General features: G+C 36.6%; 1 protein-coding gene across 5 annotated transcripts in view; it reads right to left on the reverse strand.

Moving 5' to 3' along the window:
* LOC136041754 (leucine-rich repeat-containing protein 70-like) overlaps nucleotides 1–21,373 on the reverse strand; it is an 88,501-nt gene that overhangs the window by 16,768 nt on the left and 50,360 nt on the right. For all 5 annotated transcript variants that reach the window (XM_065726531.1, XM_065726515.1, XM_065726520.1 and 2 more), the window contains exon 4: nucleotides 10,348–10,553. In XM_065726531.1, coding sequence (XP_065582603.1) covers nucleotides 10,348–10,553 — 206 coding nt within the window. The remainder of the gene's footprint in view (nucleotides 1–10,347; nucleotides 10,554–21,373) is intronic.

Here is a 21,373-nt window from a genome sequence, read left to right on the forward strand (position 1 = left end):
CGACATTAAAACTTAAAACGAACAGAAATTACTCCGTGTATGAATGGGGCTGTTCCCTTCTCAACGCCTCGCTCTTTACGCTATAGTTTTTTACTGTTTAATAAAGTAGAATCGAGAAAAAGAGTCAAACTCTTTCATACACGGAGTAATTTCTGTTTGTTTTAAGTTTTAATATCGCTCCTTACTTTCAGTTAAAAAAAACTAGTTTTTTATTTAATCGCAATAAGAAATTATTCCAATTTTTAATTGATACAGTTAGTGAAACGAATGGAACCTTTTTAGCTTGTAAAATACTAGCTTTTATCACACAGCCTTGGCTGAACTTTTCGTTAAGAAGTAATGATGCCAAGGCTATTTAAGAAAAACAAACTTTGGCGTAAAGAATGAGGAACTGGGGAGAGGAAACCCTTCCTCAATCCTCACTGTTTCTTTTTTATTTAATTTCTGGTTGTTTTTAAATAATTCCGGGAAATCTGGATCAGTCACCATGGGAAATTTCCTTCCCCCACGAAAATTTTTCCGTGGAAAGATCCTACCACGCAACCCACCCATTAGTCTTTCTCCCCGGGACTGTTGTGGGTCAGGTCATCCTCAAAGAAACAGTTATTAGTTATTTCGACTATGCTCTGCAAAATGGCTATCCCGAAATTTTGATCGAGTGACTTTGGAGAAAAAATGGGTGTTGAAGAGGGATAGCTGCTCTCCCATATTTTTGGTCAATTAAAAATGGGAACTAAAGCTTTTGGCTTCTGATCAAATTATTCCTCTCGCAATTCTCTAGGATTCCTGGTTTGACACGGTCATCCCCAGAAAACACGCATCCGTGATCTTCCTTCTGGCTAATATTGCAAAATTCCACTTTTATATATAGGGGCTTGAAACCTCTACAGTAGGGTTCTCTGATATGCTAAATCTGATGGTGTGATTTTTATTAAGATCACTTGATACTTTGGGGGTATTTCCCCTTTTTTTTGAAAATTCTACAATTTTTTGGCGCGTAACTTTTGATGGGAATATTGAACCTGGTGGATTTTATATATTTTTAATAAGCATTAAAATTTGATCCTTTTGATGTATCTATTTTTATCAAGAGCCTGTTTATTAGAGTTTTAGTTACTATTGAGCCGCATCGCACCTTACTTACATTTCTTAACCATGAACAGTTTGGTATCAAACAGTTCGTGGTAACGAGCGTGGTTCGTGGTAACAGTTTGTGGCTCAATAGTAACCAAAACTCTAAAAAACGGAATTTTGATACCAATAGTTACATCAAAAGAATCGCATTTTAATGCTGATTTCAAATATACAAGTTTCATCAAGTTTAGTCCTACCCATCAGAAATTACGAGCCAGAGAAAATTTGCCCTTTTTTAGAAAATAGGGGGAAACACCCCATAAAAGTCATAGAATCTTAACGAAAATCACATCATCAGATTCAGCGTATCAAAGAACCTTACTGTACAAGTTCCAAGCTCCTATCTACAAAAATTTGGAATTTTGTATTTTTGCCAGAAGACAAATCACGGACGCGTGTTTATTTATTTATTTTTTTTATTATTTTTTATTTTTATTTATTTTTTGGCTTTTCTTTTTCCCAGGGGTGATCGTATCGACTCAGTGGTCCTAGAATTTTGCGAGAGGGCTCATTCGAATGGAAATGAAAAGTTCCAGTGCCATTTTTAAGTGACCAAAAAAATTGGAGGGTACCTAGGCCCCCTCCCACGCTCATTTTTTTCCCAAAGTCGTCGGATGAAACTTCTGAGATAGCCATTTTATTCAGCATAGTCTAAAAACCTTATAACTATGTCTTTGGGGACGACTTACTCCCCCACAGTCCCCCTGGGAGGGGCTGCAAGTTACAAATTTTGACCAGTGTTTGCATATAGTAATGGTTTTTGGGGACTGTACAGACGTTTTCAGGGGGATTTCTTGGTTGGGAAGGGGGTTGAGAAAAGGGGGTTATGTGGGGGATACTTTCCATGTAGGAGTTTGTCATGGGGGAAGAAGATTTCCATAAAGGGGGCGCAGCATTTTCTAGCATTATTTAAAAAAACAATGAAAAAATAAATATGCAAAAGTTTTTTTAACTGAAAGTAAGGAGTAGCATTAAAAATTAAAACGAACAGAAAATATTACGCATATAAGGGGTTCACCCCCTCCTAATATCTCAGTCTTTACGCTAAAGCATTTTTAGTAATTTCAATTATTTATTCTACGGCCTTTGTGATTCAGGGGACAAAATTTAAGCTTTAGTGTAAAGAGCGAGGTATTGACGAGTGGGTGAACCCTCTCATATACATAATAAAAACGTACGAATATAGAAGTTTGTTACGTAAGCTAATTCGTAAGTTACATATATCTTTTATTAATGAAAACGTTCGTAAAAACCAAAAATTCTAGTTGCCTTTTTAAGTACCCAAAAAATTGGAGGGCAACTGTGCCTCCTCCCCCTCCTTTTTTCTCAAAACCCTTCGATCAAAACTATGGGAAAGACATTTAGCCAAATAAATAAATATGCATATTTCGCTTTAATTATTCATCTGCGGAGAGCCGAAATCAAAACATAGATTAACTAAAAAACGTTCAGAAATTAAATAAAAAAAACAAGTTTTTTTAACTGAAAGTAAGGAGCAACATTAAAACTTAAAACGAACAGAAATTACCCCGTATATGAAAGGGGCTGTTCCCTCTTCAACGCCCTGCTCTTTACGCTAAAGTTTCTACTGTTTTAAAAATTAGAGTTGAGAGAAAGAGTCAAACTTTAGCGCAAAGAGCAGGGCGTTGAAGAGGGAACAGCCCTTTTTTTGCCGTAGCAAAAAACGTGTTTTTGCCGTAGGAAAAAACAGCAAATTAGCAGTCTCCGGTATTCGTCGTCATTACCTCTAGGATTCGAATTGGCCAGAGGGGATAGCCCGCAAATTTGGCTAGGAATAAATCACCGATTTTAGTGTTCGCGGGATTCATGCCTAGTAAATGAAAGATTATAAAGTGAAATAAATTTATCTTTCCGTGAGGGCCGAGCCTCACTAATGTATCCAAGTGAACAATCAGTCCAAACTATGCGAGGTCGGCCCAACTGCTAATCCTTTTCTACACTAAAAAGTGTAATTCACGCGCAGGCAAATTATATCCAATTTTCTCTACACACTACACTTGGCTATCGTATCTAATTTTCTCAATTCAAAACGCCAAAAATCTGATTGTGTGATAAATTCAAGTATCAGATTGCACAATTTCTGTAGTCACTGAATTAATTCATAGCTAAGGAATCAAGTTCAAACAATGCATAAGTGCAAACAGGTGTAATCCCTTTGAGAGCTAGTTCAGTACTGCAGTATATCAGTATACTGCAGGCATCTTCTTTGAATTAAATTCATTATTTTTCGGTAATCTCGGTTATAACGTTTTTTTCTGATATTGTGAGAAATAGAAACATTCAGATCGAAATAAAGATTTTTAATTTTATGAATGGCTTAAGAATATTAAGTGGAAAGTTTCAGGGAATGATGAGGGGGATGTACAACTGACGAAAAGGCAATATGTGCATACTCCCTTATATGAAATTACTCCGTGTATGAAAGGGGCTTTTCCTCTTCAACGCCGCACTCTTTACGCTAAAGTTTGACTCTTTCTCTTAACTCTACCTCTTAAAACAGTAAAAACCTTTAGGGTAAAAAGCGGAGCGTTGAAGATGAAAAGCCCCTTTCATATATGGAGTAAATTCATATAAGGAAGTATGCGCATATTGCCTTTTCGTCAGTTGAACATCCCCCTCATCATGCCCTGAAAGTTTCCACTTAATATTCTTAACCCATTCATAAAATTAAAAATCTTTATTTCGATCTGAATGTTTCTATTTCTCATAATATCAGAAAAAAAGCGTTATAGCCGAGATTACCGAAAAAAATCAATTTAATTCAAAGAAGATGCCTGCAGTATACTGATATACTGCAGTATTGAACTAGCTCTTAAAGGGATTACACCTGTTTGAACTTTTGAATTGTTTGAACTTGATTCCTTACCCATGAATTAATTCAGTGACTACAGAAATTGTGCAATCTGATACTTCAATTTATCACACAATCAGATTTTTGGCGTTTTGAATTGAGAAAATTAGATACGATAGCCAAGTGTGGTGTGTACAGAAAATTGGATATAATTTGCCTGCGCGTTAATTACACTTTTTAGTGTAGAGAAGGATTAGCAGTTGGGCCTACCTCGAACAGTTTGGACTGATTGTTCACTTGGATACATTAGTGAGGCTCGTCCCTCACGGAAAGATAAGTTTCTTTCACTTTATAATCTTTCATTTACTAGGCATGAATCCTGCGAACATTAAAGTCGGTGATTTGTTCCTAGCCAAATTTGCGGGCTGTCCCCTCTGGCCAATTCGAATCCTAGAGGTAATGACGACGAATACCGGAACAGCAAATTTGCTGTTTTTGCTACGGCAAAAAACACGTTTTTTGCTACGGCAAAAAAGGGGGTGTTCCCTCTTCAACGCCCTGCTCTTTGCGTTAAGGTTTGACTCTTTCTCTCAACTCTAATTTTTAAAACAGTAAAAACTTTAGCGTAAAGAGCAGGGCGTTGAAGAGGGAACAGCCCCTTTCATATACGGGGTAATTTCTGTTCGTTTTAAGTTTTAATGTTGCTCCTTACTTTCAGTTAAAAAAACTTGTAATGGCACTTGGTATTAACCAAGTGACATATAGCAATCGTCAATTCTGTCGGTCTGTCTGTCGGTCCCGGTTTTGCTACTTTAGGCACTTCCAGGTAAGCTAGGACGATGAAATTTGGCAAGCATATCAGGGACCGGACCAGATTAAATTAGAAATAGTCGTTTTCCCGATGAAGTATTTTTAACTTATGAGCGGGTGATTGGATCTTAATGAAATTTGATGTTTGGAATGATATTGTGTCTCAGAGCTATTATTTCAAATCACGGTAAGCTAGGACGATGAAATTTGGCAAGCGTATCAGGGACCCGACCTGATTAAATTAGAAATAGTCGTTTTCCCGATTTGACCATCTGGGGGGAGGGGGGGGGGCGGTTAATTCGGAAAAAATAGAAAAAATGAAGTATTTTTAACTTATGAGCGGGTTATTGGATCTTAATGAAATTTGATGTTTGGAATGATATTGTGTCTCAGAACCCTTATTTTAAATCTCGACCGGGTCTGATGACATTGGGGGGGAGTTGGAGGGGGGAAACCTAAAATCTTGGAAAACACTTAGAGTGGAGGGATCGGGATGAAACTTGATGGGAAAAATAAGCGCAAGTCCCAGATCCATGATTGACATAACCAGAACTGATTCGTTCTCTTTGGGGTAGTTTTTTTTGGGGGGGGGGGGAGCAATTCTTAAAAATTAGAAAAATGAGGTATTTTCAACTTACGAACGGGTGATCGGATCTCAATGAAATTTGATGTTTAGAAGGATATCGTGTCTCAGAACTCTTATTTTAAATCTCGACCGGGTCTGATGACACTGGGGGGAGTTGGAGGGGGGAAACCTAAAATCTTGGAAAACACTTAGAGTGGAGGGATCGGGATGAAACTTGATGGGAAAAATAAGCGCAAGTCCCAGATACATGATTGACATAATCAGAACTGATTCGTTCTCTTTGGGGTAGTTTTTTTGGGGGGGGAGTAATTCTTAAAAATTAGAAAAATGAGGTATTTTCAACTTACGAACGGGTGATCGGATCTCAATAAAATTTGATGTTTAGAAGGATATCGTGTCTTAGAGCTCTTATTTTAAATCCCGACCGGATCTGGTGATGGGGGCGGGGAGTTGGGAGGGGGAAACCTAAAACTTGGAAAACACTTAGAGTGGAGGGATCGGGATGAAACATGGTGGGAAAATTAAACACAAGTCCTAGATAGATGATTGACATAAACGGAACGGATCCGCTCTCTTTGGGGTAGTTGGGGGGGGGGGGGTATTTCTGAAAAATTGAAAAAAATGAGGTATTTTTAACTAACGAACGGGTGATCGGATCTCAATGAAATTTGATATTTAGAAGGATATCGTGGCTCAGAGCTCTTATTTTAAATCCCGACCGGATCTGGTGACATTGGGGGGGAGTTGGGAGGGGGAAACCTAAAACTTGGAAAACACTTAGAGTGGAGGGATCGGGATGAAACTTGGTGGGGAAAAAACACGAGTCCTAGATACTTGATTGACATAACCAGAACGGATCCGCTCTCTTTGGGGTAGTTGGGGGAGGGGGTTAATTCTGAAAAATTAGAAAATAGGAGGTATTTTTAACTTACGAACGGGTGATTGGATCTCCATGAAATTTGATATTAGAAGGATATCGTGTCTCAAAGCTCTTATTTTAAATCCTGCCCGGATCTGGTGACATTGGGGGAAGTTTGGGGTGGGGAAACCTAAAATGATGGAAAACGCTTAGATTGGAGGGATTGGGAGGAAACTTGGTTGGAAAAATAAGCAGAAGTCTTGCATACGTGACTGACATAACTGGACCGGATATGCTCTCTTTTGTGGAGTTGGGGGGGGGGGGTGATTTTGAAAATTGAGGCACTTGTAACTTACGAAAGGGTGACCAGATCTTAATCAAATTTGATATTTAGAAGGATCTTGCGCTTTAAAGCTCTAATTTTAAATACCGATCAGGTCCTGTGACATTCGGGGGAGTTGGAGGGGGAAACCGGAATTCTTGGAAAACGTGAAAATTGCTAGAGCTCATACCATATGATCTCTTGGCTCTTAGCTCTTCTTGCCTCGTCACAAGTGCCATATGAGCTCTTAGCTCTTGTTTTTTTATTTTTCTACAAAAGATTGAGGTGGGCCGTGCGGCAATGGCTAATATACAGCACGTAAGGTTAGTTTTCAAGGTTAATTCTTCTTTGATGTCATTATCATAACAAACGCTACGATGTCCAAAAATTTGTTATCAATGACTGGACACAGGCATCCACATAGGGAAAGGGACACAGCACTGCCACTGTTTCTGAATAATTATGATTTTCACAAATATTCCAGGGTATTCCTACATATATTTATTGACATCCAGTGTTTTTTTGCGGAATCAACTTCTTTGGTGGTGATTTTTATGCCTTTCAGCTCCCAAAAGGGATTCCCTTCCAAAAAAGAATTTCTACTCATGACGTTGATGAAGCAGTGGTACCAATGGGGGGGGGGTCTTATGTTTTATTTATAATTTTAAATATTTTCTATACGATACGCCCAATAATTTTTGTCAACTATGCCCACCTAAATAGCTCTTGTATATAATTTTGTACATACCTTGTACATACTTTATAACCTTTATAGCTCATTCTTCATACGTACATGCCTGATAAACCTAAATTTGCTGCGACACCTTAAACCATCCACAACTAAGATATTATTTTTCTGTTCGTATTTCATAGCCACCCAAACAAATATCAAACATACAAAAGGGGGTATTTGATATTGTATTACCATGCTGTTATCGAAACTGCACGCACCTGTACAGTTTGGTAGTAATTGAACATACTAAAATTTCTCCCAAATTTAACAAATTTAAAAATATTAACGGGGCTCGGAGGAGATTATGCAATAGAGGGAATTTCGATATTGCATTATTGTACTGTCATCGGAAGTGAAAATACTGATAAAGTTTTGAAGTAATTAAACATCCAAAAGTGGTGAAAAATGGCTCACAAATTTAACAAATAGAAAATATTAACGGGGCTCGGAGGAGATTATACAACTTAGCTGGCAACGTACGCAGGGTGGGGGCCTTCGGGCCCGGCCCCCCCGAAATTTTGTGAAATGTTTAATTTCCCCATGGTTTCCTGGGATTTCTGGCAAAAGTAGGACATTTATTAAGAATCTAGATACATGTGGGAAGCCTTTTTTGGGGGATTCTATAGCATGCAATTATCAGCTCAAGTCACTGCCCAATTATTAACCCATTTTCTGTCTAAATTTTTACCCTATTTGAAGTAATTAGCAATTGTACTGTTATTTTTTTTTTTTTGTAAAGAGAGTTTGCTTTCCACAGCAAAATAGAATTATCCTAGATATTTGGGCGTTTATCCCCCCCCTTTTCAGGATAAAGTAAAGCTTTTAATGGATCAATTTTGGAAACTATCATTTTTCATTAAAATCTACGTTTTTGCAATAGAAGAACTACCCCCCACAGTACCCATATTGCACTGTTAACCCTAAAATTTCCCTTTCATTGGGTTTAATAGATTAATCACTGGTTCTAAATCGCTATGAACATAACCTGAGCCTAAAACGTACTTTTGAGGCTTTAGTCTTCTTCCCCCATTCGCTATAATACTACAGATTAAAGTTAATCGTTATTTTCCGATATACGTAATTTTTGCATTACTGAATAAAAAAAGTGCTACTTTATATCTGCTGTTTCAAAGGTTTTGGCCCCCCCCCCGAAAAAAAATTCCTGTGTACGTGTCTGCAACAGAGGGAATTTTGGTATTGCATTATTGTACTGTCATCGAAAGTGAATATACTGATAACATTTTGAAGTAATTAAACATCCGAAAGTGGTGAAAAATGGCTCACAAATTTAACAAATTAAAACATATTAACGGGGATCGGAGGAGATTATGCAACACGGGGGATATTGCATTATTGTACTGTCATCAGAAGTGAATATACTGATAAAATTTTGAAGTAATTAAACATCCGAAAGTGGTGAAAAATGGCTCCCAAATTTAACAAATTGAAAAATATTAACGGGGCTCGGAGGAGATTATACAACAGAGGGAATTTCGATATTGCATTATTGTGCTGTCATTGGAAGTGTATATACTGATTAAATTTTGAAGTAATTAAACATCCAAAAGAGTTTATGTGATAAAAAAAAGGTACAAAAAAGTCGTCGAGTTGAAGAAAACGAATTAAAAAAGACAGAACTAAATAAAAAGGTCTTGATAGGTGCGCAGGTATAGGAAGCTTTTTAGGTCCAGCCCTATCCCTAAATTTCTTGGCTTTGGGATTTTAGCTGCGATCTAGGACAACCTCTTATTGCCCAATTACCTTTACTTACTTAACTTTTGTAATAATAATCGATTCCTATTTTCACTCTAAGAACTCAACAGCTCATTTTCGCAAAAAAACAAAAAAAAAATCTCCCGAGCTTTCAATGCGTAAGCATAAATTGCACTATGAAATTACAATCAGGTAAAAGAAAAACAACTAGATTACATGATTTCCTTTCAATCCAGAAAGCAGCCAAAATCAGGCTGTAGATACGTTCCCTAAAAAAACGAGTCCTCGTTAATCGTTTTTTTTATGAGTTTTCAACATGAGTCCATGATTTCAACGAATTTGACATGTAATTTCGTCTCTACAACATTCAACCTGTTTTCGCTTTGGAAGCGAGCTAAGTAACCAATTATGTAAGGAAAGAGGAGAAAAAGACGCCGGTTGTCGTTCAATCAAGACTAACTTAGAAATTTAGGGAATAAACAACTATTCCGGCCTGTAAACGCAATGAATGTTATTCCTCCAAATTTAAGAAAAGAGATGTACATGGGATGTGATCAATGGTGGAGTAGAACCAATAACTGTTTCAAGAAAGTACGATCATTAACGAATACGAACCTTCAATACGTACGCAAGATTTCAGTTCAATTGAACCACAAGAAGTGGAGCAAATATTAGAGACAAGTGGTTAACATGAACGATTTTCTTTGCCACTTTAAAGAATTGCTACTTTTAGAAGATTCATAAAAACAAAAGTCTAATGATTCAATTGCATAAAAAAGTACAGCTAATTCAACTGCTCTAGCCCATTGTCATCGAGAGGGACGAGGGAAGAGTAGAGAGGGTGCAAAATACTTGGCTGAGGCATTGAGTAGGACTTTAAGTGTAAGATTTTCATTGGTGGAAATCAACACTTCGAGTTCAATCATTTTTTTATCGAACTTGTTATCAAAAGTTTCTAATTTCACCTTTTTTTTACAACTAATTTCTTTCTAGTGAATGCAACCCTAAAGTCTCAAACATTTGAGAAATTTCTACTATAGTATACAATAAAAATATAATTAGAAAAGAGGGCCAAGGGCTGTTCTTCGCTTCCATTGCTCAGAACTAGAGTGACTTTGATAATTGTGGTATCATATGTTTATCTGCATTGTAATGGTTTTACTTTAGAAAAAGATGAAGAATATGATTGGTGGGCCTTGTTTCTGAGGCCTGGTCTTGGCTCTCAACAATCCTGCTGAACTTTCAGAAGGCCCTTAATAGCTTCCATAACATCACATTTGGTAGGAAAATACTCATGAACGTACCACTTTTTGCATAAAAGCAACATGAAGCTACCCTATATTGCGAAAGAACCATAAATCTGAAAGAGCATAATTACCTTAATCCTGAGAAAGCTGAAGACTCGATTCTGTAGACTGGATTTCTTGTCAGTAAAATATTTTGGATATTTGACGAGCCGGTAAAAACATATCCTTCAATTCGCTTTATTCGATTATGACTGAGAAAAACGTTTGTAACGTTATTTAAGCCAGCAAAAGCAAAATTGGGTAGTCTTTCCAACGGAGTATTCTGCACGGAAATCTCCTGGAAAAAAACGGGCAGAAAATAGAGCTCTGAGCTAAGAGACTGATTGACAGCATAACTACCCAAAACTTTTATTATAATAAAATGGAGGATGTGTTCTTGGGTCTTAAAATAAATTGTATTAATAATTATTCCACATAACAACAAAAATCAAATGGAGGGTGATCAGTTGACAAGAAATTAACATGAACAAATGCTATTTTTTATCTTTAAATATTACTTCCTGCCTACCTAGCTACGTGAAAAAAATTCCGTGTGGGACATAATATTTAGGGACTTAATAAATCATGATACTTATGGGGGGAGCTTGGCATCCCTTCTGGGTGGGTGGTTGTTTCTACAGACACTTATTTTCTTCCTCTAAGCCTCATTATTGTCTTAGTATAGCTTTTACTTACAAATCGCTTTCTGAAGAGGTAATCTGAAGAGTTGAGACTGAGGCAGCGTATAAATTTTCAAGGACTTAGGCCACGGGTTTCCAACCTAGGTAGGAAGCAGTTAATAGCTGCGAAAAGTGAACCATGGGATGTGAGACTCCAAATCTATTTTTATTTAAAAATATTTAAAACAAGGTCTGATCCAAATTTTACTCTTAACCAAGGATCTTTTGTAAAAAAAAAAAAGTTAAAATACCCATTGAGAAAAGGACGAGGCTATGGAGATCTGGAGGGCTTTTATGAAATGTAGTAAAAGCTGTATCCAGGGAGAGGGTTACCGGATTTGAACACCCATCCTAAGTTTTTGCTCGACTCAACAAAAGTAGCAAAATGCATATAAACAAATTTGTGCTGCGTTTTGTAAAGTTTTGTACTTCCCCCAAAAATATCCTTCATACGGTTCTCCCTGGAAAACATCCTTCCCTCCCACGGAAAATACCCTCCTGGAAAAAATGACCCATCGAAAAATACCCCCCTAAATATCCTTCCCTCTCTGGAAAATTCCCTCACACTTAAAATTGAGCAGCCAAAGAGGAAGTAGAAAATCGGTACTTAGAATGACGGTCAGAGTCGTTTGAGGTAACAAAAGGACTAGTTATCAAAAATAGTTTTAGGACAGGGGCTAGTTGGTCACCAATCACTTTCTAATAAAAAAAAGGACTAGAACTCTCAATCTATGAAGCGGAGAAGGGGCTGAGGAAGAGACAATCTCCCTCCTATATGGAATAAATTCTGCTCATCTTGGGGTTTGATTCTACTCTTTAATTTCATAATAACAGCATAGACCAGAAATATTCCCTGAAATCAAGACAGATTAAATATCACTGTTTATCTCCCACTCCCCACACCCCTTCCGGAGAACTAATTCTGTATCTACCTGAAAGCTCAATGAGGGGTGGAAATGTTTGTCGCACTTGTAAAAACATAATAAAAATGCATCAATACGTATTTTTGAGGTTTTTTAACCCCCTAGAAAAAAGTACCCCCTCCCCAAACGAAACTCATTGATACGGCCCTAGAAATTATGTATCGATTTCTACCTCTACCCTCCCCTCAACTCTCCCTTAAAAATTGCTCTGTGTTTATTTAAATTAAATAAAACTTACAATAAGTTCCCCCAGGGATGGTCGCATCAAACCAAGGGTCCTAAAATATTCGGAGGGGGCTCATTGGGAAACATAAGGACATTTTTTGAAAGCTCTAGTCTCTTTTTTAAGTCCAAAGTTATTGGAGACCAACCAGCCCCTGTCCTAAAACTGTTTTAGTTATCTAGTCTTTTGTTATCCCTTCGGCCGTCTGATTGACATTTTGAGGTCCCTATTTTGTACTTTCTATTCGGTTGCTCAACTTTGCGTGTGGGGGAATCTTCCATGAAAAAATTATCGGGGGGGGGGGATTTCCACTGGAGAATCCGCGGGGAGGGATTTTTTAGGGGGGGTGAACAACCGCTCCCTCTGGATACATCTTACACGTGAACCTATAGGTTTGCCACGCAATAACTCAGCCAAGGAACATAGAGCAGCTGAAATGTAACGACATTCTTAATGTTTATCAATCCAAAGATTTTACATGAATATTACAACAGCAAGTCATAGAACAGCAGGTACATAGAAATGATCTGTTACTAAAATCTATTACTTCACCTGAAATAAAAAGCGATTGACAGGTTTTAACTCAATTCCTCGTCAGATATTTTCCCATAGGAAGTATTGGAAAAGGTCAGAGACAGATATTAAATCCATTTCCTATTTATGATAGTATCATCGATGACAGAAATTTGAGAAATATAGGATATAAAGAAGAAATATAAAGTAGAAATCTGAGTGTTTTTTGGAGAAATCAAACCTGGAATACTTTTGCGCGCAGTTAGATCTACTTTTAAGTAGATTAAATAAAAAAAACTAGTTTTTTTTAACTGAAAGTAAGGAGCGACATTAAAACTTAAAACGAACAGAAATTACTCCGTGCATGAAAAGGGATGCTCCCTTCTCAACGCCCTGCTCTTTACGCTAAAATTTCCTTCTCTCAATTCTCTCAATTTCTCAATTGACTCCTTCTCTCAATTCTACTTTATTAAACAGCAAAAAACTTTAGCGTAAAGAGCGGGGCGTTGAAAAGGGAACAGCCCCTTTCATGCACGGAGTAATTTCTTTTCGTTTTAAGTTTTAATGTCGCTCCTTACTTTCAGTTAAAAAAACTAGTTTTTTTTATTTAATTTCTGAACGTTTTTGAATTAAAGCATGATTGATTTTGGCTCTCCGCAAATAAATTATTAAAATACATATTTGCATATTAATTCTTTTTTTGGCTAAATGGCTTTCTCTTAGTTTTGATCAGACGATTTTTGAGAAATAAGGGGTGGGGAAGGAGGTTTAGTTGTCCTCCAATTTTTTGGTTACTTAAGGCAACTAGAATTTTTAATTTTTAACGAACGTTTTTATTAGTAAAAAATATACGTAACTTAAGAATTAACTTATGTAACAAACTTCTATATTCTTGTATGTTTATTATTTATATGTGGGGGTTTGTCCCCTCGTTAATACCTCGCTCTTTACACTAAAGCTTAAGTTTTGTCCCAATTCTTTAAGAATGACCCCTGAACCAGAAAGGCCGTAGAATAAATAGTTTAAATTACTAAAAATACTTTACCATAAAGAGCGAGGTATTTAGGAGAAGAACCCCTCATATGCGTAATAATCTCTGTTCGTTTTAAGTTTTCTGCTACTCCTTACTTTCAATTGAAAAAAACTTTTTCATGATTATTTTTTCATTTTTTTCTATAGTAATGCTAGAAAATCCTGTGCCCTTTTCATTGAATTTCTCTTCCTCCATGACATATCCCTCCAAGGAAAGATCATCCCACATAGCCAACACTGGTCAAGGTTTGTAACTTGCAGCCCCTACCCGGGGACTGTGGGGGAGTAAGTCATCCCCAAAGACGTAGTTATTATAGTTTTCAACTATGCTGAACAAAATGGCTATCTCAAAATTTTGATCCATTGACTTCGGGAAAAAAATGAGCGTGGGAGGGGGCCTAGGTTCCCTCCAGTTTTTTGGTCACTTGAAATGGGCGTTAGAACTTTTCATTTCCGTTAGAATGAGCCCTCTTGCAACATTCTAGGACCGCTTGGTCAATACGATCCCCTGAAAAAAAAAAAAAAAAAAAAAAAAAAAAAAAAAAAAAAAAAAAAAAAAAAAAAAAAACGCACCCGTGATCTGTCTTCTGGCAAAAAAAAAAAATACAAAATTCCACATTTTTGTAGATAGGAGCTAGAAACTTCTACAATAGAGTTCTTTGATACGCTGAATCTGACGGTGTGATTTTCGTTAAGATTCTATGACTTTTAGGGGGTGTTTCCCCCTATTTTCCAAAATAAGGCAAGTTTTCTCAGGCTCTTAACTTTTGATGACAAAGACTAAATTTGATAAAACTTATACATTTAAAATCAGCATGAAAATCCGATTCTTTTGATGTATCTTTTAGTATCAAAATTCCGTTTTTTAGAGTTTCGTTTACTATTGAGCCGGGTCGCTCCTTACTACAGTTCGTTACCACGAACTGTTTGAAAAAAGAAAAAAAAATTAAATGTTAGCAATTCTTACGCTTTCTGCAAAATACCTTGGCGAGTCAGGATTAGTATCTTTATTAAATATAAAATTGAAAAAAGAAAGCAGATAAATGCCGCCAGCAGGGCACTGGAACATCATAGAGCTCTGTTTAAGGGTTCATTTGAAAGCTAACTTCTACATCTAACTGCTTTTTAAAACTTAACTTGATGACGCGATCAAAAAGTACTATATGGCATCAAAAGTACAATTTGGTGTTTTCTTAAGTAGAAAGGCTGAGAAGAATAAGAAGCGTGCCATTATCACTTTCACGGTTGAAAACCGTAAATACAAGGCTTAAAATCCTGCTCTTGTATACCCACCATCCCAGCCCTGCTATTCTATTTCATACATCTTGTTTTGAATAACAGAGTTAGGCTGGTTTTAATGGCTAGGCTAATTCTTGGGTAGGCCATTCCACAGGCACCGGCAGGGGGCACAGGAGGGACCACGGCCCCCGTTGAAATTTGGGACTATATAGTAATTATAAGGAAACCAAAGGAAAGAGAGCAGAATAGGGGAAAACCATGGAGAAAATGTGTGTTGCCCCATTGTTGGCTGCCTGCCAATAGATTTTGACTATTAATAAGGAAAATAAAAGTTCTAATCTATGACTGAGTGACCCCTTTCGAGTTTTCCACAGACATTTTTCTATATGATTTGGTTGGAACAACAACAAAAATTCAAATTCTTCATAGTAATGAATGGTAAGTAAATAACGATCCTTGTCAATAACGAAATGTAAGAGCCTAACTATTGATAACATTCAAAAAAAGTATCAGCTTTTTATGGTGATCCTAAATATGTATTTGTTCATTAGTAACTAGTGTAGTTATTGGTACACAAGAAAGTTCGTACAATCATAGAAAGCACAAGGCAAACAACTTAATAAGGGGAAATTTCGGTTAAAATATGCCGTCAACTTTTGTTTGCATTGCAAGAATACCCATGAGCTGATATATGAAGCCACTATAGTCAGAAATCTTTCCCCTGAATGGAATGCTGGGAATGTCTGTATTTTCCTCCTGAACGAGCACTTTTTTGTGTTTTATTATCATTTAATTTTTTTAAGGAGTGGTTGTATTTATCTAGTTGTCACTTTGAAAAAGATTTAATTTTTTTACATTTATGAAGCATAAAGGTGTCAAATATATTGGTTTTTGGTATTCAAAATTCAATTAAAAATATTGGCTTAAAAATTTTTATCTCAATTTCTTAATCTTAGTTTTAATGTTTTTCTTTGAACAAGCTACTTTGATAACGCGTTACTTCTTATAAGCACTGAGTCTAAAGGCATTGAATATTTTGGTGTTTGATAACCAAGTTCAAAACTGTCGATATTGTTAAAATATATTCGTCCACCGCTTCGGCATTGCTCAACAGAACTGAATGCTGGGAGTTTATATCTTAGCTTTTGTAAGTAGGTTATTGTTTTGTGCATTTTTTGTAATTACTTATTTTTTTCATTTTTATATACTTTTACTTTAATTGAAATACTTTTTCCATTGCCTTTAGAATAATGTTAGTCTCTAAGCTTCAAGAAATAAAGAAAAAAAAACATTTTTTACAATTTAAAATAAGGAGCAACATTAAAACTTAAAATGAACATAAATTATTACGTATATGCGGGGGGCTTCCCCTCCTCAACACTTCGCTCTTCACGCCATAGTGTTCCGGTACATAGTGTCCGGTAAACGACCAATGTGTTTCAGGAGTCGTTTTTAAAGAATTCGGACATAATTTAAACTTTAGTGTAAAGAGCGAGGGGTTGAGGAGGGGGCAACCCCCTTATATACGTAATAACGTCTGTCCGTTTTAAGTTTTAGTGTTGCTCCTTACTTTCAGTTGAAAAAACTCCTTTTTAAAAATTTCTGATCGTTTCTTAAATAGCACAAGGATACCTGGCTCCACCTCCACACCTCCTGGCTCCACACCTTCACCTCCACCTCTGGAAAATTCAATTCTGACGAAAAATTTACCTCGGACAATTTCTCTTACATATCCACGCGTAAAATTGAATCGGTAGAGAGAAAGCAAGACATATAAAAAAAAATTCATATAGGAATTCTGGCAAATTCACCCAGTGTAAAATTTTCCCTGAAAAGTTCACCCATTGGAAACTTCCCTCTCCATGGAAAATTCTCCCAGCAGAAAATCCGCCCTCTCCTCCCACCCGAAGAATATATGCATACTTCAAAATGAAAAATAAAACAAAGCGCAAATTTTATAACTTATAAACCTTTCTCCAGGGGCTTTAGGGGGTCATTTTATATCCAAAGACATAGTTATTGGGCCTTTCAACTATGCTGAAAAAGGCGATTTCAAAATTTTGATCGGGTGTTTTTGAGAAAAAAGTGGCGTGGGAGGGGGTGTAGTTGCCCTCTAATTTGTTTGATCACTTAAAAAGGGCACTAGAACTAGAATGAACCATGTCCTGAAGTTCTAGGCCCACTAGGTTGATACAAGCACCCCTGGGAAAAGAATAAATAAACGCGCATCAGTGATCTTTCTTCTGGCAAAAATTACAAATTCTACATTTTTGCAGATTTGAGCTTGAAACCTTTATTATAGGGTTCATTGATACGCTGAATCTGATGGTGCGTTTTTCATTAAAGTTTTATTACTTCTAGGGGGCCTTTTCCACTTTTTTCAAAAACCAGACAAATTTTCTCAGGCTCGTCGCTTTTGATGGGTAAAACTAAACTTAATGAAGCTTATATTTGGAATCAGCATGATAAGACAGTTCTTTTGATATTTCTATTGGTATCTAAATTCTGTTTTTTACAGCTTCTGTTACAATTGAGCCGGGTCGCTCCTTACTTACAGTTCGCTACCACGAACCTTTTGATCAAACAGTTCTTGGTAACCACAGCTTAGATACCAACAGTTATGAAACATGCTTAGATACAGATGTACAGATTAGATACAGTTATGAAAACTCGATTTATTTTTGGGACACAGTGTGCGGTAGGTAGCGATGCTAGCGGCTGGAGACAGGAAACTGGCAGCACAGCTTAGATATCAATATTGGTATCTAAGCTGTGTATGCAACAAAACAAAATTGCGCTCCCGCTTATGGTGCTGTAGTACGATCTACGCGTCAGAGTGCGGGCTTAAAGGAGGCGCCAGATTCAGAGCTCTGTACCAAAAGCATCTCATGGGCAAGATAGGAGTTTTCATAACTGTATATTGGTATTGGTATCTAAGCTGTGGTGGTAACGAACTGTAGTAAGGAGCGACCCGGCTCAATAGTAAACGAAACTCTAAAAAACGAAATTTTTATACTAATAGATAGCCTACATCGAAAGAATTGAATTTCTATGCTGATTTTAAATGTATAAGTTTCATCAAATTTAGTCTTACTCATCAAAAGTTACGAGCCTCAGAAAATTTGCCTTATTTTGGAAAATAGGATGAAACACCCCCTAAAAGTCGTAGAAACTTAAATCACACCATTGCATCAAGCATATCAGAGAACCCTACTGCAGAAGTTTCAAGCTCCTATCTACAAAAATGTGAAACTTTGCCAGAAGACCGATCACAGTATTTTTTGCCAGAAGACCGATCACAGGCGCGTGTTTATTTATTTGTTTGTTTTTTGTTTGTTTTTTCCCCAGGGGTGATCGTATCAACCAAGTGGTCCTAGAGTCTCGCAAGAGGGCTCATTATAACGGAAATTAAAAGTTTTAGTGTCCTTTTAAGTGACTAAAAAATTGGAGGGCATCTAGGCACCCTCCTACGCTCATTTTTTCCCTAAGTCAACGGATCAAAATTTTGAGATAGCAATTTTGTTCAGCATAGTCAAAAATTTAATAACTATGTCTTTGGGGCTTACTTACTCCCCCACAGTCCCCGGGTAGGGGCTGCAAGTTACAAACTTTGACCAGTGTTTACATACAGTAATGGTTATTGGGGAAGTGTACAGACGTTTTCAGGGGGATTTTTTGGTGGGGAGAGGGGTTCAGGGGATGGGAATACATGGGAGGATCTTCCCTTGGAGGAATTTGTCACGGGGAAGAGAAATCCCACGAATGGGACACAGGACTTTCTAGACTTATTAAACAAAAACAAAAACAAAAAAAACAATGAAAAAAATTATGAAATAGTTTTTTCAACTGAAAATAAGGACAGCATTAAAACTTAAAACGAACAGAGATTATTACGCATATGAGGAGTTCTACCTCGCTCATTCCGCTAAAGTATTTTTCGTAATTTCAGTTATTTATTATATGGCCTTTGTGATTCAGGGGTCATTCTTAAAGAATTGGGACAAAATTAAAGCTTTAGTGTAAAGAGCGTGGTTTTAACGAGGGGGCAAGCCCCCTCATATGCATGATAAAAACATACGAATATGAAAGTTGGTTACGTAAGTTAATTTGTAAGTTACTTATATTTTTTACTAATAAAAACGCTCGTTAAAAATTATTTGTTAAAATTAATTAACTCGTTAAAATTAAGTTGTAGTTGCCTTTTTAAGTAACTAAAAAATTGGAGGACAACAAGGCCTCCTCCTCCACCTCTTTTTCTCAAAATCCTCCGACCAAAACTACGAGAAAGCCATTTAGCAAAAAAGAATTAATTCGTAAATTTAGTTTTAATTATTCATGCGCGAAGAGCCAAAATTAAACATGTATTAATTCAAAAACGTTCAGAAATTAAATATAAAAAAAACAAGATTTTTTAACTGAAAGTAAGGAGCGACATTAAGGCTTAAAACGAACAGAAATTACTCCATGTATGAAAGGGGATGTTCCCTCCTCAAAGCCCCGCTCTTTACACTGAAGTTGTTTACTGGTTTTATAAAGTAAAATTGAAAGAAAGAGTCAAACTTTAGTGTAAAGAGCGGGGCGCTGGGGAGGGAATGGCCCCTTTCATAAACGGAGTAATTTCTGTCTGTTTTAATTTTAATGTCACTCCTTACTTTCAGTTAAAAAAACTTGTTTTTTTTTTAAATTTAATCAAACAGTTCGTGGTAACGAACTGTAGTAAGGAGCGACCCGGCTCAATAGTAACCAAAACTCTAAAAAATGGAATTTTGATACCAATACCTACATCAAAAGAATCGCATTTTAATGCTGATTTTGAATATATAAGTTTCATCAAGTTTCGTCTTACCCATCAAAAGTTACGAGCCTGAGAAAATTTGCGTTATTTTAGAAAATAGAGGAAACGCCCCCTAGAAGTCATAGAATCTTAACGAAAATAGGAAAATAGGGGGAAACACCCCCTAAAGTCGTAGGATCTTAACGAAAATCACACCATCAGATTCAGCGTATCAGAGAATCCTACTGTAGAAGTTTCAAACTCCTATCTACAAAAATGTGGAATTTTGTATTTTTTGCCAGAAGGCAGATCACGGATGCGTGTTTATTTGTTTTTTTATTGTTTTTTTTCCCAGGGGTGATCGTATCGACCCAGTTGTCCTAGAATGTTGCAAGAGGGCTCATTCTAACGGAAATGAAAAGTTCTAGTGTCCTTTTTAAGTGACCAAAAAAATTGGAGGGCACCTAGGCCCCCTCCCACGCTAATTATTTTACCAAAGTCATTTATTGATAGCCATTGATAGCCATTAAAATGGCATAGATAGCCATTTTATTCAGCGTAGTCGAAAAACCTTATAACTATGTCTTTGGGGACGACTTACTCCCCCACAGTCCCCATGGGAGGTGCAACAAGTTACAAACTTTGACCAATGCTTACATATAGTAATGGTTATTGGGAAGTGTACAGGCGTTTTCAGGAGGATTTTTTGGTTGGGGGAGGGGTTGAGAAGAGGAGGATATGCTGGGGGAACTTTCCATCGATAATTTGTCATGGGGGAAGAAAATCTCCATGAAGGGAGCGCAGGATTTACTAGCATTATTTAAAAACACAATGAAAAAATAAATATGAAAAAGTTCTTTCAGCTGGAAGTAAGGAACAGCATTAAAACTTAAAACAAACAGAAATTATTGCCCATTTGAGGGGCTCACCTCCTCCTAATACCTCGCTCTTTACGTTAAAGTATTTTTAGTAATTTCAACTATTTATTCTACGGCTTTTGTGATTCTGGGGTCATTCTTAATGAATTGGGACAAAATTTAAGCTTTAGTGTAAAGAGCGAGGATCTGACAAGGGGGCGAACCCCCTCATATGTGTAATAAATATATGAGAATACAAAAACTCTTTACGTAAGCTAATTTATAAGTTACGTAAATCTTTTACTAATAAAAATATTCGTAAAAAATTAAAAGTTCTAGTTGCCTTTTTAATTAACCAAAAAATCGGAGGGCAACTAGGCTTCCTCCCCCGCTCTTTTTTTCTCAAAATCATTCGATCAAAATTATGAGAAAGCCATTTAGCCAAAAAAAAAAAAAATATGCAAATTTCGTTTTAATTATTCCTCTGCGGAGAGCCAAAATCAAAACATGCATTGATTCAAAAACGTTCAGAGATTAAATAAAAAAAACAAGTTTTTTTACTGAAAGTAAGGAGCGACATTAAAACTTAAAACGAACAGAAATTACTTCGTATATGAAAGAGGCTGCTTCCTCATCAACGCCCCGCTCTTTACGCTAAAGTTTTTTACTGTTTTAAAAAGAAGAATGGAGAGACAGAGTCAAACTTTAGCGTAAAGAGCGGTGCGTTGATGAGGAAGCCGCCTCTTTCATATACGAAGTAATTTCTGTTCATTTTAAGTTTTAATGTCGCTCCTTACTTTCAGTTAAAAAAACTTTTTTTTTTATTTAATCAAACAGTTCGTGGTAACGAACTGTAGTAAGGAGCGATCCGGCTCAA

Source organism: Artemia franciscana, chromosome 2 (assembly GCF_032884065.1).
Source record: "Artemia franciscana chromosome 2, ASM3288406v1, whole genome shotgun sequence".
NCBI lineage: Eukaryota > Metazoa > Arthropoda > Branchiopoda > Anostraca > Artemiidae > Artemia > Artemia franciscana.